Here is a 23,210-nt window from a genome sequence, read left to right as displayed (position 1 = left end):
GACTCCAGCTGCTCCTTAAGCTTAGAATCTCTCCGCATGAGTTCAAGCAACTGGAGACACTTTTTGCACATTTGTTATCCAGGACATATGAAGCTTTCTGGAGTTCCCACATGGTATAGGAATTGCTGGTCTCAGCTGTCCCATCATTTTACCTATCTATATAAATATTTTTTAGTTTAGTATCAACACACTCCTCTTTATTATTCAATTATTTGTGTTATTTAATACAATTCAGATTCCTATAATGTTGGTATCCTGAACTTAGTTTTAATTTTTATCCCCTTAGATCTAATTAATTGCTTTTTATATATATTTACTTATTTTCTGATTCCCCTTGGTTAAATTACTTTGCACTCCCACTTTCACCAAATTTGTGTTGTCATTCTGTTCAGCAAGCCACATCCAGCTTTGTGCTCACAGCTCAAAGATCATAGAACCTAACAATTTTCATCCCATTGAAATTAAGTGTATGTAAATTTGGAAAGTTCTACAATAGGCATATTGATCTTTGCCACATTACTGCCCAGGTGATGAAGGTGGAAAAAAAGTCCCCTGCCCTTTCATCTCATTTTGAACTGTTGCTACCTGCATCAACAAGATTCTTTAAACTTCAAATTACTTTACCATATTTCTACCTCAGTGATCATGAAAGCTGCTGGATTGTTGTTAAAACACAACTGGTCCAATAATGTTCTTCAGAGCAGTGAACCTACCTATCTTTCCCATCTGGCCTACAGGTGACTCTGGTCCCCCACTATGTGGTTGACTCTGAAGACCCTCAGGGGACCTGAAGGCAATCCATGCTGTTTCACTGGTGTTACTCAGATCCCAAGGACAAATTTAAAAAAAAAAAAATCTGTACAGTCATATAGTTGAGTTAGATGCTACAATTTCCTTTCTTTTATTAGGAGTGGCTGATGGATACCTATTCTGACCAAAACCACTAATTTGCAGTTTTCATGGAACATTGAATGGAATTGCAGAATATAACCTTCAAAATACTAGTGAAAACCCTCTAACTTCATAACATAAAAACATAAATAGTTCTAATGAAAACCCAATAACTCCATAGCATAAAAACATAAATAGTTAATGAGGCAACATAAACAATTGTGCTCAGTTTGAAATGCATGGAATCCTGGAATATGATCTTCAAACACTGATAAAAAGAAAATATCAGAATCCCACGTAATAAAAATGAAATTTGACAAGGTCGCTATAAAACTGTGGTCCTGCCTATCCTTGATGAAACTATTACTTCAACTTAATGTTTAAATGAGTATCAGCATATATTGCCCAGATGTTTCCTCTTATTAAAGACCATGGATCAAATTTCCTCAAAGCTGCTTCCACTTCATCAGTGGAAGTTCAGTGGAAACCTTGCTTATAGCAGGAGAAACCATGAGAGAACTTACTTCCTAATAACACTATTAGATAGGAAAATTATGCCAGCCAAAAAACGTTCCACCCATTCTAATCTCACCTTCTAGTATTTGGTCCATAGCCCTGCAGATTACGGCACTTGAGGTGCATATCCAGACTCCTTTTGAATGAGTTGAGGGTTTCTGCCTCAACTACTCTTTCAGACAGAGTTCCAGAACCCCATCATCCTCTGGGTGGAAAATCTTTTCCTTATTTCCCCTCTAATCTTTCTACCAATCACTTTAAATCAATGTCCCCTAGTCACTGAACTCTCTGCTAGGGCAAATAGGCCCTTCACCTCCACTCTGTCCAGGCCCCTCAAAATTTTGTACATTTCAATCAGATCTCCCCTCAGCCTTCTCTGTTCCAAGGAGAACAACCCCAGCCTATGCAGTCTTTCCTCATAGCTGCATTTTTCCAGTCCCGGCAACACCCTTGTAAATCTCCCCTGTACTCTGTGAAATTACATCCTTTCTGTAATGAGGTGACCAGAACTGCACACAGTTATCAAGTTGGCCTAACCACTGATTTATACAGTTCTAGTATAACCTCCCTGCTCTTATATTCTATACCTCAGCTAATAAAGGATTCCATATGCCTTCTTAACCACCTTATTGACCTGTCCTGCTACCTTCAGGGATCTGTGGATATTCATTCCAAGAATGTCAATTTCCCTTTTTATTGCATGTGATTTCACCATTTTTACAATGTTTCAAGAATCATGTTCTGCTATTTTCATAATTTTTCAATGAAAACCTCTGTGGCCTAGGATGATGGAGTCATAGAATTTGATACAGTAGGTGAGCTATGATTAGGAAGTTATTTTCTCATCCCAAATATGATATTCCAATTATAATGAGGTTGGGTTGATTGCATTTAATGTGTTTTTGTGCACTAATTATTCTTTTAGATTGGGTATGTAGAAACATTTGGGCTTATCCTTGAATTGCTATTCCCCACTGGGAGCACTGGCTTGTGGAATCACTTCTGTATTTTGAGGATGTAGTGGTACAATTTCAGTGCTGTATGTTTTAAGTTTGGTATTTTGACTTACCCATACTTGATGCTTAGGAGCTTCATTGAGATGATTTTCTGGAGTTCTTGAAATCAAGATTATATAATTAACTTTCGCAAGACAAATTTGATTTATAGACATTTCTTCACCAAATGCCTAAGACACCTTTTTTGAAGGCTGAATTGTGCCTGATCATTGCACTAAAGGATCTATTTGTTTTACTGGATCAAGTGATCATTATTGTTAATCTGTATTTAGATTAATGACCTAATGAGAGGTTATGGTATATTCTCGACTGGATTGTTTTCTGTTATACCTGTTTTGAGCATTTTAATGTTGTTTGATGCAAAACACGAAACCAAAATCAGTTCCAATGTGACCAAAGATGAACTAATTCAAATGTGATCAGAAACAGCACATTAATAAGGTGTTAGCTTAGAAATTGCTGTTGACAAAAAATTAGGACTGCAACTAGTTCATATTTCCTAATTGCTAACTGAACTAGCCCATATTGTTGATCGCTTCTCGGCCTTTTGGCTAAGATCAAGTGTAGTATCTGTTCTTATCAGTGCTTATTTGGTTGAGAAGAGACCATGATCATGGCCTTTTGATCCTGGGGAAGCTTTGAGTAAAATGGCTATAACCAATTTTCGAGCTTCGGGCCAGGGAGTGCGCAACACCGTTCGGGTGGTCGTGAAGGACAAGGAAGGAGATGCACCGGTCGATCGCACCTTCTTCATCAAGAAAATTCTCTTCGATTGTTGTGGATTTCAAGCGACGGACGTCTTCTGCCTGCAGGATTTCCCCAGCAGTGGATACTTCGACGTGACGTTCCGGAACGTGGCGGGATGCATCAAGTTCCTGAAGGCGTTCAAGGAGAAAGGGGACCGGGCGCCACTGTCGATCCTCACAGCGGAGCCGCTCTTCACGCTTCTGTCACAACGGGACCGGGTAGTGACGATTCACCTCTACAACCCCCATGTTCCGGTGGTGGATGTACTCACCTTTCTCACCAGGTACGTCGAGGTGGCCGGCAGCAGCACTGATGTCAAGGACCCCTTTGGGATTTGGACCAGCAAGCGGCAGGTCAAGGTGACCTTGAAGGTAGATCCCAGTGGAGCCATCATCCACCCTCCCTCCAACTTCGCTATCGGGGGAAGTCGAGGCTCCTTGGTCTACGCTGGGCAGCCCAGAGTTTGCCGCACCTGTGGCAAATCTGGTCACATGGCAGCCAACTGCAGCACGGTTGTTTGCAAGAACTGCAAGGAGGAAGGCCATCTGACCAAGGACTGTAAGCAGACTAAGTGTTGCAACTTGTGCGGTGCGGCAGGCCATCTCTACAAGACCTGCCCCAAACGTTGCCTCAGCTATGCTCAGGCGGCAAGGTCCAAGGAAAGGCCGGGAGAAGGTTCGACGAAGGCGTCCGCTGTTCGAAAGGAGACCAGCAACCTTCTCCGCAGTGAGGAACTTCAACCTGAGAAGGAAGGGGAGGCAGCTGAAACCAACGACCCAGCACCTACCCAGCGCCCGGAAACCCCTCCTCCACAGACAGAATCAATGGAGGAGGAGGCAGCAGATGGACAAACAGGTCAGTGGCAAGTGGTCCCGAGGAAAACCACAAAGAAAAAACATCCCAAAGCCACCACCCAAACCAGTGGCAAGAGGAGGCTCTCTTCTGAATCAGACTGCAACAACTCCTCTTCACTGGACGGGGAAATGCTGGAACGACAGCCCCTTCAAAAGAGGCGGCAGAACTCCGAGATGGATGATAAAGCATCCCAGCCCCCGGGCACTGGAAGCTGTGATGGGCCCGGCGTGCCCCAACCCCAATGCCCCACACGTAACGACGTGGCCAACGCATCTCAGCTCTGGGACACCGGGAGCAAAGACACGTCTGGCGCACCTGGGCTCCGGGAGACCGGGAGCTGTGATGTTTTCGAGGAGGAACAGATGGAAGCAGCTGAGGACAACCCAATCCTCTCTGCCTACAAGACCCCCCCGATGTCACCCGAGCGGAACAAACCCTGCATGAAAAATCAGGAGGGGTTTCTGAGCCCAACCAACGTGAAACTGCTTGCGCACACGATGGGTATGCAGGAACATCCCGAAGGACTGGGACTAGCGAGGACAAACGGTATGGGAAGCAACAACTAATTTTTAGTAAAAAATGGGTGTAAGAATTGCTTCCATTAATGTGCGTAGCATTAAATCTACTACGCGATGTGTTTCAACCTTGGATTACCTTGCCAAGGTCAAAGCTGACCTACTGTTTCTGCAGGAGTGTGGAATACCACACCTCAGCACCTACAGGCAGTGGTCGCGATGGTGGTCCCACGGGCCATCGATCTGGTCGGGGGGTAATGACTGCCGTTCCTCCGGCCTGGGTATTCTGCTGCGGGGAGGTAACTTCACCATCTCCGAAGTTAAGGAGGTGGTGGGCGGCCGCCTCCTCGTAGCAGACGTGATGTACAACAACGCTCCGCTCCGGTTGATCAACGTGTACGCCCCAGTACAACGCAGCGAGCGGCTGACCGTCTTCCAGCAGCTCCCACTGCTGCTGGCGACGTCCAGGCCGGTCATCCTAGGCGGTGACTTCAACTGCATCATCGATGCGGCTGGACGATCCGGCAGTGACGACAGCAAACTGGACGCTACGTCCAGATTCCTAATAGAAACAGTTAAGGATGCCAAACTGCACGACGTCTTCAGCAAACCTGCAGACGGAGCGGTGTAGATACACATGGTCAAGATCGGACAGGTCTGCCCGTTCCAGGATTGACTTCCTCTTTGTGTCCCGTGCTGTCACGGTCGGATCCGCCGACGTCAAGCCGGTGTTCTTCTCCGACCACTGCCTCTTACTGGCCGACTGTCACTTACAGGACGACCAGCGGGTTGGCAGAGGGACGTGGAAGCTCAATGCGACACTGCTGACCCCAGAGAACGTTGAGGAACTCAAAAGGGATTACAATGGTTGGAGGACCGTGAAACCCCTCTTTGAGTCTCCAGTTCACTGGTGGGAAGCGATTAAGGAGAACATCAAGAGGTTCTTCATCCACAAAGGTGTTCAGAAGGCGAGAGAGAGACAGAGGGAACTGTCCCGACTCCAGAAAATTATGCAAAATCTTCTCCGGTTGCAGTCAATGGGGGTCAAGGTCAAGGAGGACCTCCAAGAGGTGAAGAGCCAGCAGGCCTCGCTCTTTGCCAAGGAGGCCTCCAAGATCATCTTCCGGTCCAGAGTCCGCTCCATCGAGCAGGATGAGACGTGCTCGTGTTACTTCTTCCAAAAGGTACACAGAGAGAGCTCTGTTATCAGCAGCCTGAAGGAAGAAGATGGCTCGGTAACGTCTTCGCAGTCCGACATACTAAGGATCAGCAAATCCTTTTATGCTGGGCTGTATGACGCGAAGCCCACAGACAGCAGAGCCTCCCAGTCCTTCCTGTCATCTATCACAGAGGTCTTAGATGACAGCAGGAGGGAGAGACTGGACAAGCCGCTAACTCTGGACGAGCTGACAAAGGCCGTCGAGTCTTTCGAGACGAGTAAAACTCCCGGGAGCGACGGCTTACCGGTCGAGTTGTACTCGGCCCTGTGGGACTGGGTCGGCCCGGACCTGCTGGAAGTATACGAGAGTATGCTCCTGGCCGGCAGCATGTCAGAATCCATGAGAAAAGGCATCATCACCCTCATTTACAAGCAGAAGGGGGAGAGGGCAGAAATCAGAAATTGGCGGCCCATCTCACTGCTTAATGTTGATTACAAGATTCTGTCCAAAGTCATAGCCAGTCGAGTCAAGTCTGCTCTGGAGTTGGTGATTCACCCCGATCAGACCTGTACTGTACCCGGCAGGAAGATCTCTGATAGTCTCGCGCTACTCAGGGATACGATCGCCTACGTACGGGACAGGAGGGTGGACACCTGCCTCATCAGCCTGGACCAGGAGAAGGCTTTTGACAGGATATCGCACACCTACATGATGGACGTGCTTTCCAAAATGGGGTTTGGGGAGGGAATCTGCAATTGGATCCAACTGCTCTACACAAACATCAGTAGCGCAGTCTCAATCAACGGGTGGGATTCTGAAAGTTTCCCGATCAAATCTGGAGTCAGACAGGGCTGTCCTCTGTCCCCAGTCTTGTTTGTTTGCTGTATTGAACCCTTTGCTGAGTCGATTAGGAAGGATGCGAGCATAAGAGGGGTGACAATCCCAGGCAGCGGAGGCACTCAGGTCAAAACCTCCCTGTACATGGATGACGTCGCCGTTTTCTGCTCGGATCCGCTGTCCGTGCGCAGACTGATGAGCATCTGCGACCAGTTCGAACTGGCCTCGAGAGCCAAAGTTAACCACGGCAAGAGCGAGGCCATGTTCTTTGGCAACTGGGCTGACCGATCCTTTGTCCCCTTCACCGTCAGGTCAGATTACCTGAAGGTGCTGGGGATATGGTTCGGAAGGGCCGGGGCGTGCACCAAAACATGGGAGGAGCGAGTAGCCAAGGTACGACAAAAGTTGGGCATGTGGGGGCAGCGATCTCTCTCCATTGTGGGTAAGAACCTGGTCATCAGGTGCGAGGCGCTCACGTTGTTGCTCTACGTGGCGCAGGTCTGGCCCATACCCCACTCCTGCGCCGTGGCAGTCACCCGAGCCATTTTCCGCTTCGTCTGGGGATCTAAAATGGACCGGGTCCGGAGGGACACGATGTTCAAATCTCTGGACAAGGGCGGGAAAAATGTACCCAACGTGGCCCTCATCCTGATGACCACCTTCGTGTGCAGCTGCATCAAGCTGTGTGTAGATCCCCAGTACGCAAACTCCAAGTGTCACTACGTGCTGAGGTTCTATCTGTCCCTGGTGTTGCGAAGGATGGGCCTGGTCACATTGCCGTGGAACGCTCCATGCAGTTGGGCCGTGCCGTACCACCTATCCTTCGTGGAGCAGTTTCTGCGGGAAAACACCTTTGACCACCGGTCCATCAGGCAGTGGTCTGCATGGAATGTCCTCAAGGCCCTACGGGGAAAGGAAACGGTGGATCCTGTCGGATGGTTCCCCGAGCAGACCGTCAAAGTCATTTGGCAGAATGCCTCATCACCAGAACTTTCAAACAAGCACCAAGACGTAGCTTGGCTGGTGGTGAGAAGGGCCCTCCCCGTCAGGTCCTTCATGCACACCCGAAGTCTCGCCCCCTCCGCACAGTGCCCCCGCGTTGGCTGTGGTGGGGAAGAGACGGTCGCCCACCTCCTCCTGGAATGTGCCTTTGCAAAGCAGGTGTGGAAAGAGATGCAGTGGTTTTTGTCAAGGTTCATCCCAAGCAGCTCTGTAACACAGGAGTCTGTGCTCTACGGGCTGTTCCCAGGGACGCACACCGAGGCAAACATCAACTGCTGCTGGAGGACCATCAATTCGGTGAAAGACGCCCTTTGGTCTGCCCGAAACTTGCTGGTCTTCCAGCGCAAAGAGTTGTCCACCACCGAATGTTGCAGACTGGCACATTCCAAGGTCCAGGACTACGTGCTGAGGGACGCACTAAAGCTTGGGGCAGCCGCAGCAAAGGCTCAATGGGGAAAGACCACAGTGTAAGGTTCCCCCACCAAGCTGGACTGAGGGGCTGGATCCATGGGAAACCCCTCGAACTGTATCGTTAATATTCTGAATTGCTGTAAATGTAAAACTGTAATTGACATGACAATTGTGAAACGGAAGGGTTGGGAAGAAACTCATGACAGTATTGAAGGAAACTGATCTCCCTTGCAATGTTTGTATTTTTTGGTGCTGTTTTGAAACTGTTTGGCAATGTAATTTTTACAGATTTTTATGAATAAAGTATATTTTGGAAATAAATAAAAAAAAAATATTGACAGCGGGAGAAGCATTCTGTGTGTAATAAAGTATGTAACGCTGGTGAAACTGTGATCAACCTTATTAATGTCACTATAACTGCAAATTACGGTGAAAACTACTAATATTGGTCAGCTTCCACATTACGGGCTGTATTTTATTTTCGGGCTGTGCGCTGCCATGCCGCCGCAATCTTGAGTGCGGCTGCTCATTTAAATATGCAGGGCACCCCCCACCCCTCCAGCCCCCACAATCACGTGGTGGGGTGGCCTTGGTGATGCCATGAACGGCATCAGCTGTCTCTGCACAGGCGTTGGCGCCATTTTTGAAGGGCTGCCAGCCCTGCTCAGAGAATGCAGAGCTGCCCCCTTCGCCCCAACTACAATAAAAAATAAATGTTTGGCCTTCCCCACCTTCCCCACCTTGGTGGTGGCAGCTTTCCCTGGATGGGAAAGTGAAGATGCGTGAGTGCCGCCCGTCGCACTGAAGATCCAGATCCGATGGTAAGATTGCGGGAAATTAGATTTTATTGTGTGCAAAAGTAAATCTTAATATTTAAAGTTGGGTCCTGTCAGCGAGCGGCGGGGGTGGGGGGTGCGCCACAGAGCCTTGCCACCGCCGCCGCCGCCAGGAAGATCAGGCCTGAGAATCCCAGTGTCAGGCTCCACGGTGGGCCACTGCTGCTGCAATAATCCGCCCCACCCCTGCCACGGTCTCCGACATCGGGAACTCAACGAAATACATCTCTACATCTGTGAGGTATTCTTATCAGCCATATAATTTGGGTGTTAGAACTGAGCCAGCATCTGTTGAGTTCATGGAAACAAACTGATTTTGACGTACGGTACTGCATCTACAGCATAATGGAGAAAGGATTCACTGCTGTCCTGCCACTGGGCTTGACCAAGGAATGGCCTGCCAGAGATGTAGGTGGCATCGCAGACATGGGTCTGGATTTTCCAGGGCTCATTGGAACCATATGGGCTGTGACTTCTGCCCAACTATGTAATCAAGCTAAGTTTATATGGTGGCAATGTTTAAAGAAGGAATCCTGCTCCTTACCAGTGCTCTGTATTTGAGAGGGAGGCAAATACAGTTTAATTGTAGCTCTTAAAAGATTGCTGTGTAGCTTGCTGGCCCAAAAGCACCAAAAATTATCTTGGAAAGAGACGGAGAAGGAGCACAAGATGAGGATTCAACTGGCAGAAAGAGGAGCAGCATCAGGGTTATCTGCAACAATTAAAGCCTTAAAGATTATCCAAAGAGGTAATGTAGGCAGAGATAAAGGCAAGAAGATACTAGAGGCCCCTGAAAAGGAGCTGCAGCCAGTATGAAGGGACGTAGTACATGTCATCATTGCTGTCAGAACTAGCATTACATTGCTGGGATGAAAGCAAAATACTGTAGATGCTGGAAATCTGAAATAAAAACAAGAAATGCTGGAAATACTCAGCAGGTCTGGCAGCATCTGTGCAGAGAGAAGCAGAGTTAACGTTTTAGGTCAGATGCCCTTCTCTGACCTGAAACGTTAACTCTCCTTGCTGCACAGATGCTGCCAGACCTGCTGAATATTTACAGCATTTCTTGTTTTTATTACATTGCTGGGAACGTTTTAATGACCTCCCATGGAGATCCTAAAATAATGCTGGAAATACAACTCACTTCACAACATCACTTCACAACATGCATGTACGCACAGTGCAAATTAAATGGTGACTGAGACAGTTAATATGCACAAGATATGTTGCCAACATCGCTCTCCCCAACTAGACATTCCTCCATAACCATTCCACTGTTCCTTATTCCACTTACTGTGATCAAGGGCATTTGAATAAAAAATAAGAGTTTGCGTAAATAAGAAGGCCAAAAATAATTGCAAAATGTTTTAAACTTCAGGCATCCAGTACGGGAATCCCAGGTGAGCCCCACATCCATCAGTTATCCTGCTTTTCTCATTTTCTGCCAGGCTGTGAACAAGGTAACCCCTGGCCTGTGTACCCTCTCCCCTGTTATGCTAGGTTGGGGTGTCGGGAAGGAATTGCCCTCAATAGAGCAGGAGAAATGTAGTGATACGATTATGGCATCTGAAAGGAACTAGGGTCAATAATCAGCAAATAAACAAAAGACTTTTGTAAGATTAAAGAAAAGTGGCTAGAATGAGGAATGAGTGTTATAGAGTAGTGATGCCCAACAGAAAATGCTGATTAGCCACAGGTGTGGCTAGAGTGACACCGCTTTAGCCATATGTACTAATTTTAGTAAGAAAAAATCTTACATGCACTCACACAATATGGTTAAATGTATATGTGTGTATTTGTTTCACATCTACCACAGTTCATTAAGAAAGGGAATAAAGCACTCACATTCAAAAAAAACACTCACGCACTTTTTGTTTTATCATTTTACCAGCACATGCACAGAAAGTGCATATACACAGGCATTGTGAATGTGTACTGAGATCACATACCCAACCATGGAATCTATTACTTTCTTTATATGTAATCAGAAATGCAATTAGTATATATGGATTCCCAAATAGCCAAATAAGGCCTAGTGGCTAATGCATTGTTTAACACTGTTATAGAAAGCAACAAAAGGAGACCAAGAAAATCACGGGGCGAATTTTATGGAGGTGATGGGAGTCTCAGCCGACGGCTGGAGAGCTGGCAAGAGACCCACTTTGCCTCCTTTGGGGAAAGCCTGCCGGAATTACATGCCAGTCAAGCACTTGAGAGATCACCGACAGGCCTTTCCTGGGATTAGGACCCCTGGGGCAGGATGTCCTGCCCGCCAAGAGCTGTCGGCTAACCAGAGGCTAGCAGCTCTTTTGCTTGGCAGTGCCACTGGAGAGGCGGTGGCTGCTGCTGGAACAACGCCCAGGAGTGCAGAGTGATTCAGGCCAGAAGTCAGTGATAGTGGGAGGAGTTTCACAGGTCGTGGGGGATGGGGGTGTAGGCAGGTTGGCAGCAAAGGTGGGGGGGGGGGGGGGTGGCTCGGGGTGGGGGGTGGCTCTCAGCGGGGCCCCCCCGTTCCCAAAGCTATGTCCCTCGATCAGGCACAGTGCCTTTGAACGAGTGACACCCTCTGCGGGAGACCACCAGCAGCCCTGTACGGGTTTGCATGCCATGCTTCCCACATGGCAACAAGCCTGTCTGCTGTTGGGTTAATACCAACGGCGGTAGGAAGCAGCCCTTAATTGGGAATTATTTGCCCCTTAAGATCCTTAATTGGCGGCAAGTTGGGAAGGTTGTTCACGGGCCTTCCCACCACGGACTTAATAGGGGTGGTGGCGGGGTCCTCACCTGCCACCATCCAGGCCGATTAAATGCCCACCCCGCCTCCAAACTCACTATGAGGAAGAGCATAAAATACTGCCCAATGAGTTCAAAGAGGGAATATGCTGTAGATTGTATCAAGGCTAATGACCTTTTATAAATACCAAGAAAAAGAAAGTGGTAAAGAGTTAGACGACAAAAAATATATTTAGGCATGACAGTATTGGAAGATGAGGACATGGCAGAACTGCTAAATGACTATTTTGTCTTGCTGTTTAAAGTAGAAAAGGATTATACAATACCAGAGTTGCAGAGAAGACTAGACAGTAGTGAACAGAATAAACTGAAAATTGTAATGGAGGAACTAATGCATTTGAAGCTAGCTGAATCTTCAGGCCTAGTTTTCATGTAGAAAATAAATAGTTAAAATCTTGTAAAGTTCACAGAATTCAGGCATAATACCAGTGAATTGGAAAATAGGAAAGATACAACATCATTCAAAAAGGGAGGAAGTGATGAACTCACTAGCCTGTAGTTCCTTTTTGTCAGTAATGGGAAAGTTGATGGAATCAATTATCAGGGACAAAGTAGACGAGCACTTGGAAGAATGACAAGATTTTGTGAATGGAGGGTGAATTCCTAATAATTCAACAGACTTCTTTGCCAGAGTCACAAGAGGTGATAGGTGGAGAGTTGTGTTTGAATAATTTTCATGGATCTTCAGATGGTATTTAATGTGTGACGTGCAAAAAAATTAACGGACGTTAAGGCGCATGGAGCCAGAAGTAATCCTGTAGCATGGATAAGAAATTAACTGGATGTGGCTTGGAGACAGTTGGGATAAAATGGACATATGGTGAGCTCTGTCTGCGGAGATCATTACTGGGGCATTAGCTTTTCATTTTGCACGTACATTACCTGGATTTGGGAACAGGGAGGAGTATATCTAAGTTTTCAGATAATATATTGGGAGTTATAAGACTGGAAATTACTGTTGGTGATAGCAGTTACATGACATTCTTTTATGCTGGAAGTTATGGAGACATTAAATGGACCAACACTTTCACAAAAACAATAGGCAGAGGGATGTCCCCTGATTGCCATTGGTAATACTGCTAACAGTAGTTTCTAAACTATGGTGAATTGTGAAGAAGAAATCAGAAAACTGCAAAAACGTAGATAAAGCGATTGGACAAATTATGGTAGATGCAGTTCAGGATACAAAGGTGTGACTTCGTACAGTTTGGACAAAAAAATGGCAAGTGCGAATAAAGTCTGAATGGATAAGCATTTGGGGAAGAGTTAGATAAACAATTGGTTTTAGTGGTCAGTTACATAAGACATGATGGGTGGGATTTTGCGCTTTGGGTCAGGAACCCGACTTTGGCGTCAAATTTGGGTCCTGACCCCCCACTGTGTTGGGAACAGTCATACGACCTGTGTTTTGCCTTCGTTGGCCAATTAACGGCCAGAGGGTGCACTCACTGTCTAATTAGGGACGACAGGCATGCTCTCAATGCTGAAGGGCCAATAGGAGGCGTTCCAGCATAGAAGGAGCTGCAGCCTGCCATTGCAGGTAAGGGAGAGAGAGGCCGCCTCCATCTTGAGGTGCCCTCTGAGCACTTTTTATATATTTGAACTTTAAAAGTGTCATGCATGGAAGGAGCCATGATGAAATGAACAATGAATTGGAAGAATTATAAAAGTAAAAAGTCAGCTGTTAAACTAAACCACAAGAACATGGATCCTTGTACCAAAGTAAAAATGGAGTAGTGGTCATGTGACCTGTACTGGAAATTAACAATGCTGTCTGCAAAGACGAAACTCGTTAATGTCTGAATAGCTCTGGGGAGAACCCATTGAAATTGAAAGAAACACCGTTGCATTTTGATGATTCCTCTCTGCATGAACGAGCTATCAAAGTGATCTGGAGGCAAGCTGACTCACAGCCCAAAACAAAATGAATAGGTATAGAGTAGCACCTTTATAACAGAATGGTCCCCATTCAGACATCAACAGATAGCCATGGCTTCCATATCCTGGTCCATCAGGCGAGAGGGCCATGTATCACCTAACAGAAAATCAAAGGTGATGGAGTTTCACCTCAAAAGGTAGCCCTCTGGGGAGTGAGGGGAGATCTAGAAAAAAACCCAATGAAAACCAGTCCAGTCAAAGGCTGTGAGATTCGACCAGCGCAAAGAAGAAGCCCTGCTGCTAATTCTACACTTCAGCTTGTTGCAGCAGAGAACTTAAAGTGACCACTTAAAGTGGATGGTAGAGCAGGCTCGAGGGGCCAAATGATCTATTCTTGCTCCTTTTTCTTAGGTTTTTATGTTCTTGTTATCCATAATTGTTACCTTTATGGCTCATATCGGGCAGCAAGAAAACTTTAGAAAGCTCTGATAACGAAATCAAAGTTGAGGCTGTGGTATGAAAACAACAGCCACTATAACTGTCACAGAATAAATTGGCTTATTAAGTGAACTGAAAGAACAGTTTTTTGGTATTAGCAAATTGTTTGAATGGATCAGTTTTAGCTTTAAAAAATACTATGCTCCAGAAGAAATAATTTTTAAAAATTGACAATGACACATCAAAAATATTTTTTTAAAGTGCAATGCTTCATCACAAATAACGCTATCAGCCATTTGGCAATATTTGTTGCCAGATGCTACAATTTGACTGTCAGCAGACGATCAAAAATTGCCAGCAGCATAGTTCTTGCATCCCTTTTGATGTTGGTATGTTTTGTAAAGTAGATCTTTCACTCCGATTGATTGTATTTTATGACTGAAGTATAATACATTCTATCTGACAGGATTTTGAGAAGGACTACAATGAGTTTAAAGAAAAAATCATGGATTTTGATAGGCAACTTGGGACTGTTCTGTGTGCAGCATTTAAAGACTGCTCAGGTTTGGAGTCTGCTTTTAAGGTATGGATTTGTTTAAAGTTGACGTGTAGAAAACAATGAAAATAGATACAAACTGATTTTTTATGATTTTTATAAGTCAAATGTTTGTACTGTATCACTGGTGCATAAGTTTTCCATGCTTTTAATAAACATTTTGAATATTTCTATACAGAAAGGCCAATTGTGTAGATATACATTTACAGTGATGGCAAAAAAAAATCATATATCTATTAAGTCCAATTATTTTTAATGAAACTATTAACTATGGCAGTGTTCCTTTGTTAGGAACCAGCTTGATATGACTCTGGAAATTTGATGAAGTAGCATTGGTAATTGGATTAATAACTGTGGTAAATAGTGTAGATAAGAAATTAATGTTATTGCATTAATAGTACACTAAAAATAGTGCATGAGAAAATTAAATCCAAAAGAGTTATTGCAAGAAGTTCCAATAAAAAGACTCACTGCAGGAGAAATTGGGCTTTGCAGCATCCATTTTTTGGGCACCACTTGGTCTCCTAAAGTGCGAAAATGCCATCTGTGATGTGCGTGCACACTTCCGTTGGGAAATGTGCCAGATGCCACATTTGTAAAGGGGTTTGCAGACATGCACTTAATGGTCACCGGCAGCAGAGCAGTCATATCATGACATCGGTCAGTGTGTAACATTGATTTGATGCCAGTGCTGTGTATTTGAGCTCCAAGCAGTAGCCTATGTCCTCTTGTAACCTTGCACAGCTGAACATGACAATAAATGGCCTGAAGAACCCGCCCCCCCGCCCCACCACTAGCATTTTTAAAAGGGATCATGAATTTCTTACAACTTGGTTGCTGGATTATTTCTTCTGGCAATCCTCTGTGTTTTCATGTGCTTTTCCATATTTGTCTAAAGTTTCAATCGTCTAAAAGCACTGGTCTGATTAGCATTGAAGCAACTATTTGGTGACTTACACATGCTTATGCTGAAAAACCAATTGCTTGCAGACATGGGTGCACGAGTAGGTTTTCCACTTGGAATCGAGCAAGACTGGGAGAATAACGGGAGGTCAGACAGAGCTTGACAAGCTGCTAGGAAAGGGTGGAGGAGAAGGGGAGAAGGGCTCTCAGCAAAAGGCCCTATCTGCAGAAGGTGTTTATGGAGCAATTTTGCAACTTGAACTTTAGAGATGACCAATGCTTGAGGTGTCTGCACTTCACTAAAGAGTTTGTGACTTCATTTTTTTTTACTCTTCCATGGGATGTGACCATCGCTGGCAAGACTAGCATTTGTTGCCCATCCCTAATTGCCTTTGAGAAGGTGGTGGTGAGCAGCCTTTTTGAACTGCTGCAGTCCATCTGATGCAGGTACACCCACATTGCTGTTAGGAAGGGAATTCCAGGTTTTTGAACCAGCGACAGTGAAAGAAAGACAATATAGTTCCAAGTCAGGATGGTGTGTGACTTGGACAGGAACTTGCAGGTGATGGTGTTCCCATGCGTCTGCTGCCCTTGTCCTTCCAGGTGGTAGAGGTCATGTGTTTGGAAGGTGCTGTCTAAGGAGGTTCGGTGAATCGCTGCAGCGCATCTTGTAGATGGTGTATACTGCCAGTGGTGGAGGGAGTGAACGTTGAAGGTGGTGGATGGGGTGCTGATCAAGCAGGCTGCTTTGTCCTGAATGGTATTGAGCATTTTGAGTGTTGTTGAAGCTGCACCCATCCAGGCAAGTGGAGAGTATTCCATCACACTCCTGATGTGCTTTGTAGATGGTGGTCAGACTTGAGGGAGTCAGGAGGTGAGTTATTCACCTCAGAATTCCCACCCTCCGATCTGCTCTTATAGCCACAGCATTTATATGACCGGTCCAGTTAAGTTTCTGGTCCATGGTAACCCCCAGGATGTTGAGGGTGGGGGATTCAGCGATGATAATGCTGTTGATTGATTGTCAAGGGGAGATGGGTAGATTCTTTCTTGCTGGAGATGGTCATTGCCTAGCACTTGTGTGGTGCAAATGGTACTTGCCACTCAGCCCAAGCCTGAATGTTGTCCAGGTCTTGCTGCATATGGACATGAACTGCTTCAGTGTATGAGGAGTCTCGAATGATGGTGAACACTGTATAATCATCAGCGAACATCCCCACTTCTGACCTTATAATGGAGGGAAGGTCATTGATGAAGCAGTTGAAGATGGTTGGCTTTAGGACACTATCCTGAGAAGCTCCTGCATCGATGTCCTGGGGCTTAGATGTTTGGCCTCCAACAACCAGAATCATTTTCCTTTCTATGCGATCTGACTCCAACCAGTAAAAAGGTTTCCCTGATTCTCACAGACTTCAGTTTTGCTTGGGCTCCTTGATGCCACACTCGGTGAAATCCTGCCTTGCTGTCACGGGCAGTTACTCTCGCCTCACCTCTGGAATTCAGCTCTTTTGTCCATGTTTGGACCAAGGCTGTAATGAGGTCGGGAGCCGAGTGGCCCTGGCGGAACCCAAAAGCGTATCGGTGAGCAGGTTATTGCTCTCTAAGTGCCACTTGATAGCACTCTTGATGACACTTTGCTGATGATCGAGTGTAGTCTGATGGGGCAGTAATTGGCTGATTGGATTTGTCCTGCTTTTTGTGCATAGGCCATAGCTGGGCAATTTTCCACATTGTCGAGCAGAGGCCAGTGTTGTAGCTATACTAGAACAGCTTGGCTAGGGGCGTGGCTAGTTCTGGAGCACAAGTCTTCACTACAGCTGGGATGTTGTCAGGGCCCATAGCCTTTGCTGTACCCAGTGCGTTCAGCTGTTTCTTGATATTATGTGGAGTGAATCAAGTTGGGTGTAACCTAATTTCTGTGATGCTGGGGACCTCAGGAGGAAGCCGAGATGGATCATCCACTCTGCACTTCTGGCTGAAGATGGTTGCAAATGCTTCAGCCTTGTCTTTTGCACTGATGTGCTGGGTTCCCCCATCATTGAGGATGGGGATATTTGTGGAGCCACCTCCTCCAGTTAGTTGTTTATTTGTCCACCACCATTCACGACTGGATGTGGTAGGACTGCAGAACTTAGATCTGATCCATTGGTTGTGGAATCATTTAGCTCTGCCTATTGCATGCTGCTTCTGCAGTTTAGCATGCATGTCATGTATTGTAGCTTTACCAGATTGGCACCTCATTTTTGAGGTATGCCTTATGCTGCTCCTGGCATGCTCTCTTGCACTCCTCATTGAACCAGGGTTGATCCCTGGCTTGCTGCTAATGGTAGAGTGAGGTAAATGCCAGGCCATGAGGTTACGGATTGTGGTTGAATACAATTCTGCTGCTGCTAATGGCCTGCAGCACCTCATGGATGCCGAGTTTTGAGCTGCTAGATCTGTTCTGAATCTGTACTATTTAGCATGGTGGTAGTAGTTAGCACTGCAGCCTCACAGCTCCAGGGACCCGGGTTCGATTCTGGGTACTGCCTGTGTGGAGTTTGCAAGTTCTCCCTGTGACCGCATGGGTTTTCGCCAGGTACTCCGGTTTCCTCTCACAGCCAAAGACTTGTAGGTGATAGGTAAATTGGCCGTTGTAAATTGTCCCTAGTGTAGGTAGGTGATAGAGAATATGGGATTACTGTAGGGTTAGTATAAATGGGTGGTTGTTGGTCAGCACAGACACGGTGGGCCGAAGGGCCTGTTTCAGTGCTATATCTCTAAATAAACACGATGGAGAGTACCCTAAGTGTGAAGTCGGGACTTCGTCTCCACAAGGACTGTGCGGTGGTCACTCCTACCAATATTCTCATGGACAGATGCATCTTGGACAGGTAGATTGGTGAGCACCAAGTCAAAGCAGGTTTTTACCTCTTTTTGGTTTTGTCACCACCTGCCACAAGCTCAGTCTGGCAGCTATGTCCTGCAGGACACAGCCAGCTTGGTCAGTAATGGTGCAACTGAGTAAAACCTGGCTACCCGACCGAACCCAACTACGTGTTTCAGGTTCAGGTCGGTTTGGCCATTTAAAAAAATTAAAGGGCCCGGGAACAGGTTCGGGTTGGCTGTTATCAGGTTGGGCCCAGGTCAGGTTTTAATTTTATACCCGAGCCAGGCTTTACCTCAGACTGACACCCCCTCCCCACACCATGGGTCCAGATGCAGATACAGGCCATGCCCCATTCTGCAGGCCAGGCCCCGCCTGTCAACATCCTTTTCCATGGCTCTGGCTGAGCAGCAGCCAGAGCTTCTTCCCCATCTCCAGATGGAAGAGGCGCTGCAGGCACTGTCAGTGTCTCACACCCACCGGGTCAGTAATGGGGTGGGGGACCATGGGCTGTGTCGGGTCTGTTCCCGGTCTCGATGTGTTTCAGAGTCGGGAGGGAGGGGGTCAGTAATGGGGAGCGGGACCATGAGCTAAAGCCTGGCTGCCTGACCCAAACCCAACCAAACCCAGCTACGTGTGTCGGGTTCGGGTCGGGTCTGTATTCTGCGTCCAGCATTCGGGGTCGGGTTGGGCATTTACAAAAATTAAAGGACTCGGCCCGGGTCGGCTGTTGTCGGATTGGGCCCGGATCGTGTTTTAATTTTATACCTGAGCCAGGCTTTACGACCGAGCCATTCTTGGTGATGGACATTGAAGTCCCCCACTCAGAGTACATTCCAGGCCCTTGCCACCTTCAGTGCTTTTTCCAAGTGGTGTTAAACATGGTGGAGTACGGATTCATCAGCTAAGGGAGGACGGTAGGTGGTAATCAGCAGAAGGTTTCCTTGCCCATGTTTGACCTGATGCCATGAGCCTTCATGGGGCCCAGAGTCAATGTTGAGGACTCCCAGGGCAACTCCCTCTCGACTGTCTTCCACTGTGCCGCCACCTCTGGGGGGTCTGTCCTGCTGGTGGGTCAGGACATATCCAAGGATGGTGATGGAGGAGTCTGGGACATTGGCTGTAAGGTATGAATTAGTGAATATGACTATGTCAGGCTGTTACTTGACTAGTCTGTGGGACAGCTGTCCAAATTCTGGCGCAAGTCCCCAGATGTTTGTGAGGAGAACTTTGCAGGCTCAACTGGGCAGGGTGTGCCATTGTCGTTTCCGCTGCCTAGGTTGAGGTCGGGTGGTCCGTCTGGTTTTATTCTTTTTTTGACTTTTCTCTAGCGGTATGGTACATCTGAGTGTCTTGCTGAGCCATTTCAGAGGGCAGTTAAAAGTCAACCACATTGCTGTGTGTCTCAGTCACATGTAGGCCAGCCTGGGTAAGGATGGCAGATTTCCTTCCCTGGAGGGCATTAGTAACTGGATGGGTTTTTACAATAATCCGTTAGTTTCATTGTCACCATTACCGAGATGAGCTTTAAATTCCAAATTTAATAATTACCTGAATTTAAATTGCACCAGCATTAGTTCAGGCCTCTTGATTACTTGTCTAGTAACATTACTACTATCCTACTGTTCGCCCTCCAAACCGGCTGACTGCCTATTAGGTGGGGAAACAGCTAGGGAGTGGATGTCAGGTAAGTGTGACGTCGTGCGGGAAAGTGGCGGAGGCATGGGTTTGGTTGATCACTTGCGGGTTGGTGTCGGCCCATCGTGCAGGAATTGGGGGATTGGCCTATCTCAGGGGTGCAAGAGGAGAGGTATGTAGATGCCTTAAAAGCTTTCAGTGACTGGGACTGGGTAAGTTGCCTGCTCACTGATCCACCTCAATTAAATCCTGAACTGGGCAGATCAGAGGCGAGTTCGGGACTGTTTGAGTTTTAAAAATGTTTACCTTCCGCCGGATCTCTTTCTTACAATGCAAAAATAAAAGGCAACACAAAATACATAATGCAAAGCAAATTTATAAATTAAAGCATGATATAATACATGCAAACATAAACTACTTTCCCTTAGTGCCTGTCTTCAGTGTGCCTTTGCCTCTCCCAGTGCTTCTATGAGGTGCTCCCGCATGGCTGGAAGAAGGCTGCTGACATTCAGTTGAGAAGACTGCAGATGGCCTTGGAGAGTGACCGTGAGCAGCTCTGGGCTAGAAGGCCCAGCTTCATACAGCACCATCTCAACATGGGCTATAGCAGTCAGGGCTGGCTGGCTGACAGGCAGCAGAAAGATTACTGTTGGAGAGGCAGGGGTGGTGCACGAATGCTGTCATCCTGAGAGGATAACATATTGGTACTCCATGGAGCCACTGCCACTCTACTGACGCGATGTCTCATCGACCCTAATAAACTGTTGGAGAGGAGATTGCTGGACTGCTGTGATACCCTAGAAGCCCCTTTGAAGACTGGTATCCAGAGCCATGATGGCAGCAATCTGAGATTGCATGACAACAGTCTGAGCTTTCACTGCAGCACTCAAACTTTGGTGGAAGCTGCAGACTGCATGTCCCAAGTCCATTATTGGATGAGCAGAAATTTCCTCAAATTAAACAATGGGAGTGCACCAAGCATTTGGGTGTATAGATCCATCAGCCTTTGGCTGGAGCCTGGCCCATTGAAGTCTTTATCTAGAGTCCTCTGCAGCAGACCTAGCGTGAAACCTCATGCGCCTGCGAGCTGGTACCTGCGCTGTCCTTTCCCCCCAACCCTAGCTCTTGCGCATTTGTGCCCGGTGTCCCGCGTGGCTTAAAAATGATGAGGACTGGCGGCTTAATATTCATGGATACAAAATGTTCAGAAGAGATAGGGAAGGAGAAAAGGGAAGTCGGGTGGCAGTACTGATTAGGGAAGACATTGTAGTGTTGGGAAGAGCGGATGACCTTGAGGGGGCAGGGACAGAATCCATTTGGTTAGAGTTGAGAAGCAAAAAGGGGGATGATCAGGCTCTAAATAGTGAGTATGAGAGAGAGAGAGGAGCAAATCTGCAGGAAAATGACAGAGATGTACAAGAACTATAGAGTGGTGAAATTGGGGGACCCAAATATTGATTGGGATAATGTTTAAGTGAAGGGAAAGGAGGGGGAGGAATAAATGTTTCAGGTACAGGCTAGGTACATTCCAAAAAGTGGGAAAAGGGAACCAAAACTAGGGCTCTTTGGGTGATGAGGGAGATAGATTATATGATGAAGCAAAAACGGTAGTGTATGATGCATGTCAGGTGAATTCTTCAAGCAAAAACCAGGCCAAATACCATGAGTTGAGAGGGGAAGTGAAGATAAAATACGACTGGTCTGATGAAAGGTCACAGACCTGAAACGTTAACTCTGTTTTTCTCTCCACAGATGCTGCCAGACCTGCTGAGTATTTCCAGCACTTCCTGGTTTTTGTTTCAGATTTCCAGCATCCACAGTAGTTTGCTTTTACAGTACTGAGGGAGTTCTGCTTTGCTGCAGATGCTGTCTTTTGTTTAAGATAGTAAACTAAGTCCTCTTTGCTTGTTTAGGTGTGCCTAAAAATAAATCACATGGTATACAGGAGAATAGGGAAAGGAAGTGTACCTTAAATGGTATAATTTTAAATGGAGTAGTGGAGCAAAAGGATTTGTTTTTGTATCTTTGGAAATTAGTGGTTATGAGGAGCAATTGGGTAAGTGAGAGTGGTTGAGGTGCCTCATAGGAAGAAAATCAGCAGGGAAGACTTGATATGCTGAATGGTGTGTTTCTGTGCTGAAATGTTCTGTGATTCTGTGAATGGTTTTTATCTATGAGCTTATTCAACATGCCTGAAAATCATCCCCATGTTTAAAAGTCCTTCAATCATTCTACTGAGAAGTTCACACAGATTCATAAAGGTAGAGTTTCTGTTTACTTGCCATGGAGTGCACACTCATTTATTTAAGTCCAGAGAGCAGGCACACAGTTGAAGTAAAACCAGTTAAAACCATTAATTTATCATTACAGAACTTTGATTAGTTTCCCACTACATGTCCAGCTAGGACTATCCTGCAAGCTAGTAGGTTGCTTGCAGGGTTATCTGGAAGCAACTAGGAAGAATTCCAGCTCCCACTAACACTTCTACCATTCCATGTTACATTATAGAGCTGGGCTGGTTGATCAGTAGTGTGGAGGGCTGCAGACTGACTTTACTCAGAGTCTGCCACAGTGTGTTGACTTGGTTCTGATTTTCCATTGCCGTGCAAGTCACCTTGAGCCACCTTCATCTCAGAGACTTCTCCTTGATTGGTGTATCATTCTAGCAAATGTTTTGCAATATGTGGTTTGATCTTTGAAAAGAATACTCATCACATGCATAACAGAAACTCTCCAATGACTTTTGTTTCCATTCCAGTAACTTCATGATTAAAGGGCAGTACAAATTCCACAAAAACCTCATGCATAATACTTAATTTCTGGCATGGTTGTTGATCACTTTTAATGCGTTTCCCAAAATCACAATGTAATGTGAGTTAACAGCTCCACTGGTAAATATTTATCTGAACAAACCCTACAGAATAAATGTGCAGGGTTGCTGAAATATTTAGAATGTCAATATAAAACAAGAAAATTTGAGGTTTCTTGCCAGAGATAGGCTTCTTGGAAGGTAGTATCTAATTTTATGTTTGTTATGTATGTATAATTTTCTTCAATTTCCCTCCTATCGACCCTCATGCTCTCTCTGAACTCATTTTATCCATGAGACCCAGCTCCTGATTCCTCGATCCTATTCTCACTAAACTGCTGACCACCCAACTTTCCTTCCTGGCTTTCATATTAGCTAATATTGTTAACCTTTTTTTCTCCTCAGTTACTGACCCACTGTCTCTCAAATTTGCCATCATCGCCCTTCCCTCAAAAAAAACCCATCAACAAACTAATTTCCACTCCAAAGTCCTTGAACCTGTTGTCGCTTCCCAAATCCATGTCTGTCTTATACAGAACTCCA

At 46.1% G+C, this 23,210-nt stretch overlaps 1 protein-coding gene and 1 pseudogene across 1 annotated transcript in view; both read left to right on the top strand.

Moving 5' to 3' along the window:
• The window catches only part of LOC137345649 (dynein axonemal heavy chain 11-like), a 622,812-nt gene that overhangs the window by 78,487 nt on the left and 521,115 nt on the right, over positions 1–23,210 (top strand). Inside the window, exon 7 of the mRNA XM_068008891.1 lies at positions 14,362–14,478. Coding sequence (XP_067864992.1) covers positions 14,362–14,478 — 117 coding nt within the window. The remainder of the gene's footprint in view (positions 1–14,361; positions 14,479–23,210) is intronic.
• LOC137352013 (U2 spliceosomal RNA) lies at positions 2,955–3,063 on the top strand (annotated as a pseudogene).

Source organism: Heterodontus francisci, chromosome 2 (assembly GCF_036365525.1).
Source record: "Heterodontus francisci isolate sHetFra1 chromosome 2, sHetFra1.hap1, whole genome shotgun sequence".
NCBI lineage: Eukaryota > Metazoa > Chordata > Chondrichthyes > Heterodontiformes > Heterodontidae > Heterodontus > Heterodontus francisci.
The sequence above is the reverse complement of the archived record's forward strand: the minus strand, read 5'-3'. Positions and strand labels throughout refer to the sequence as shown.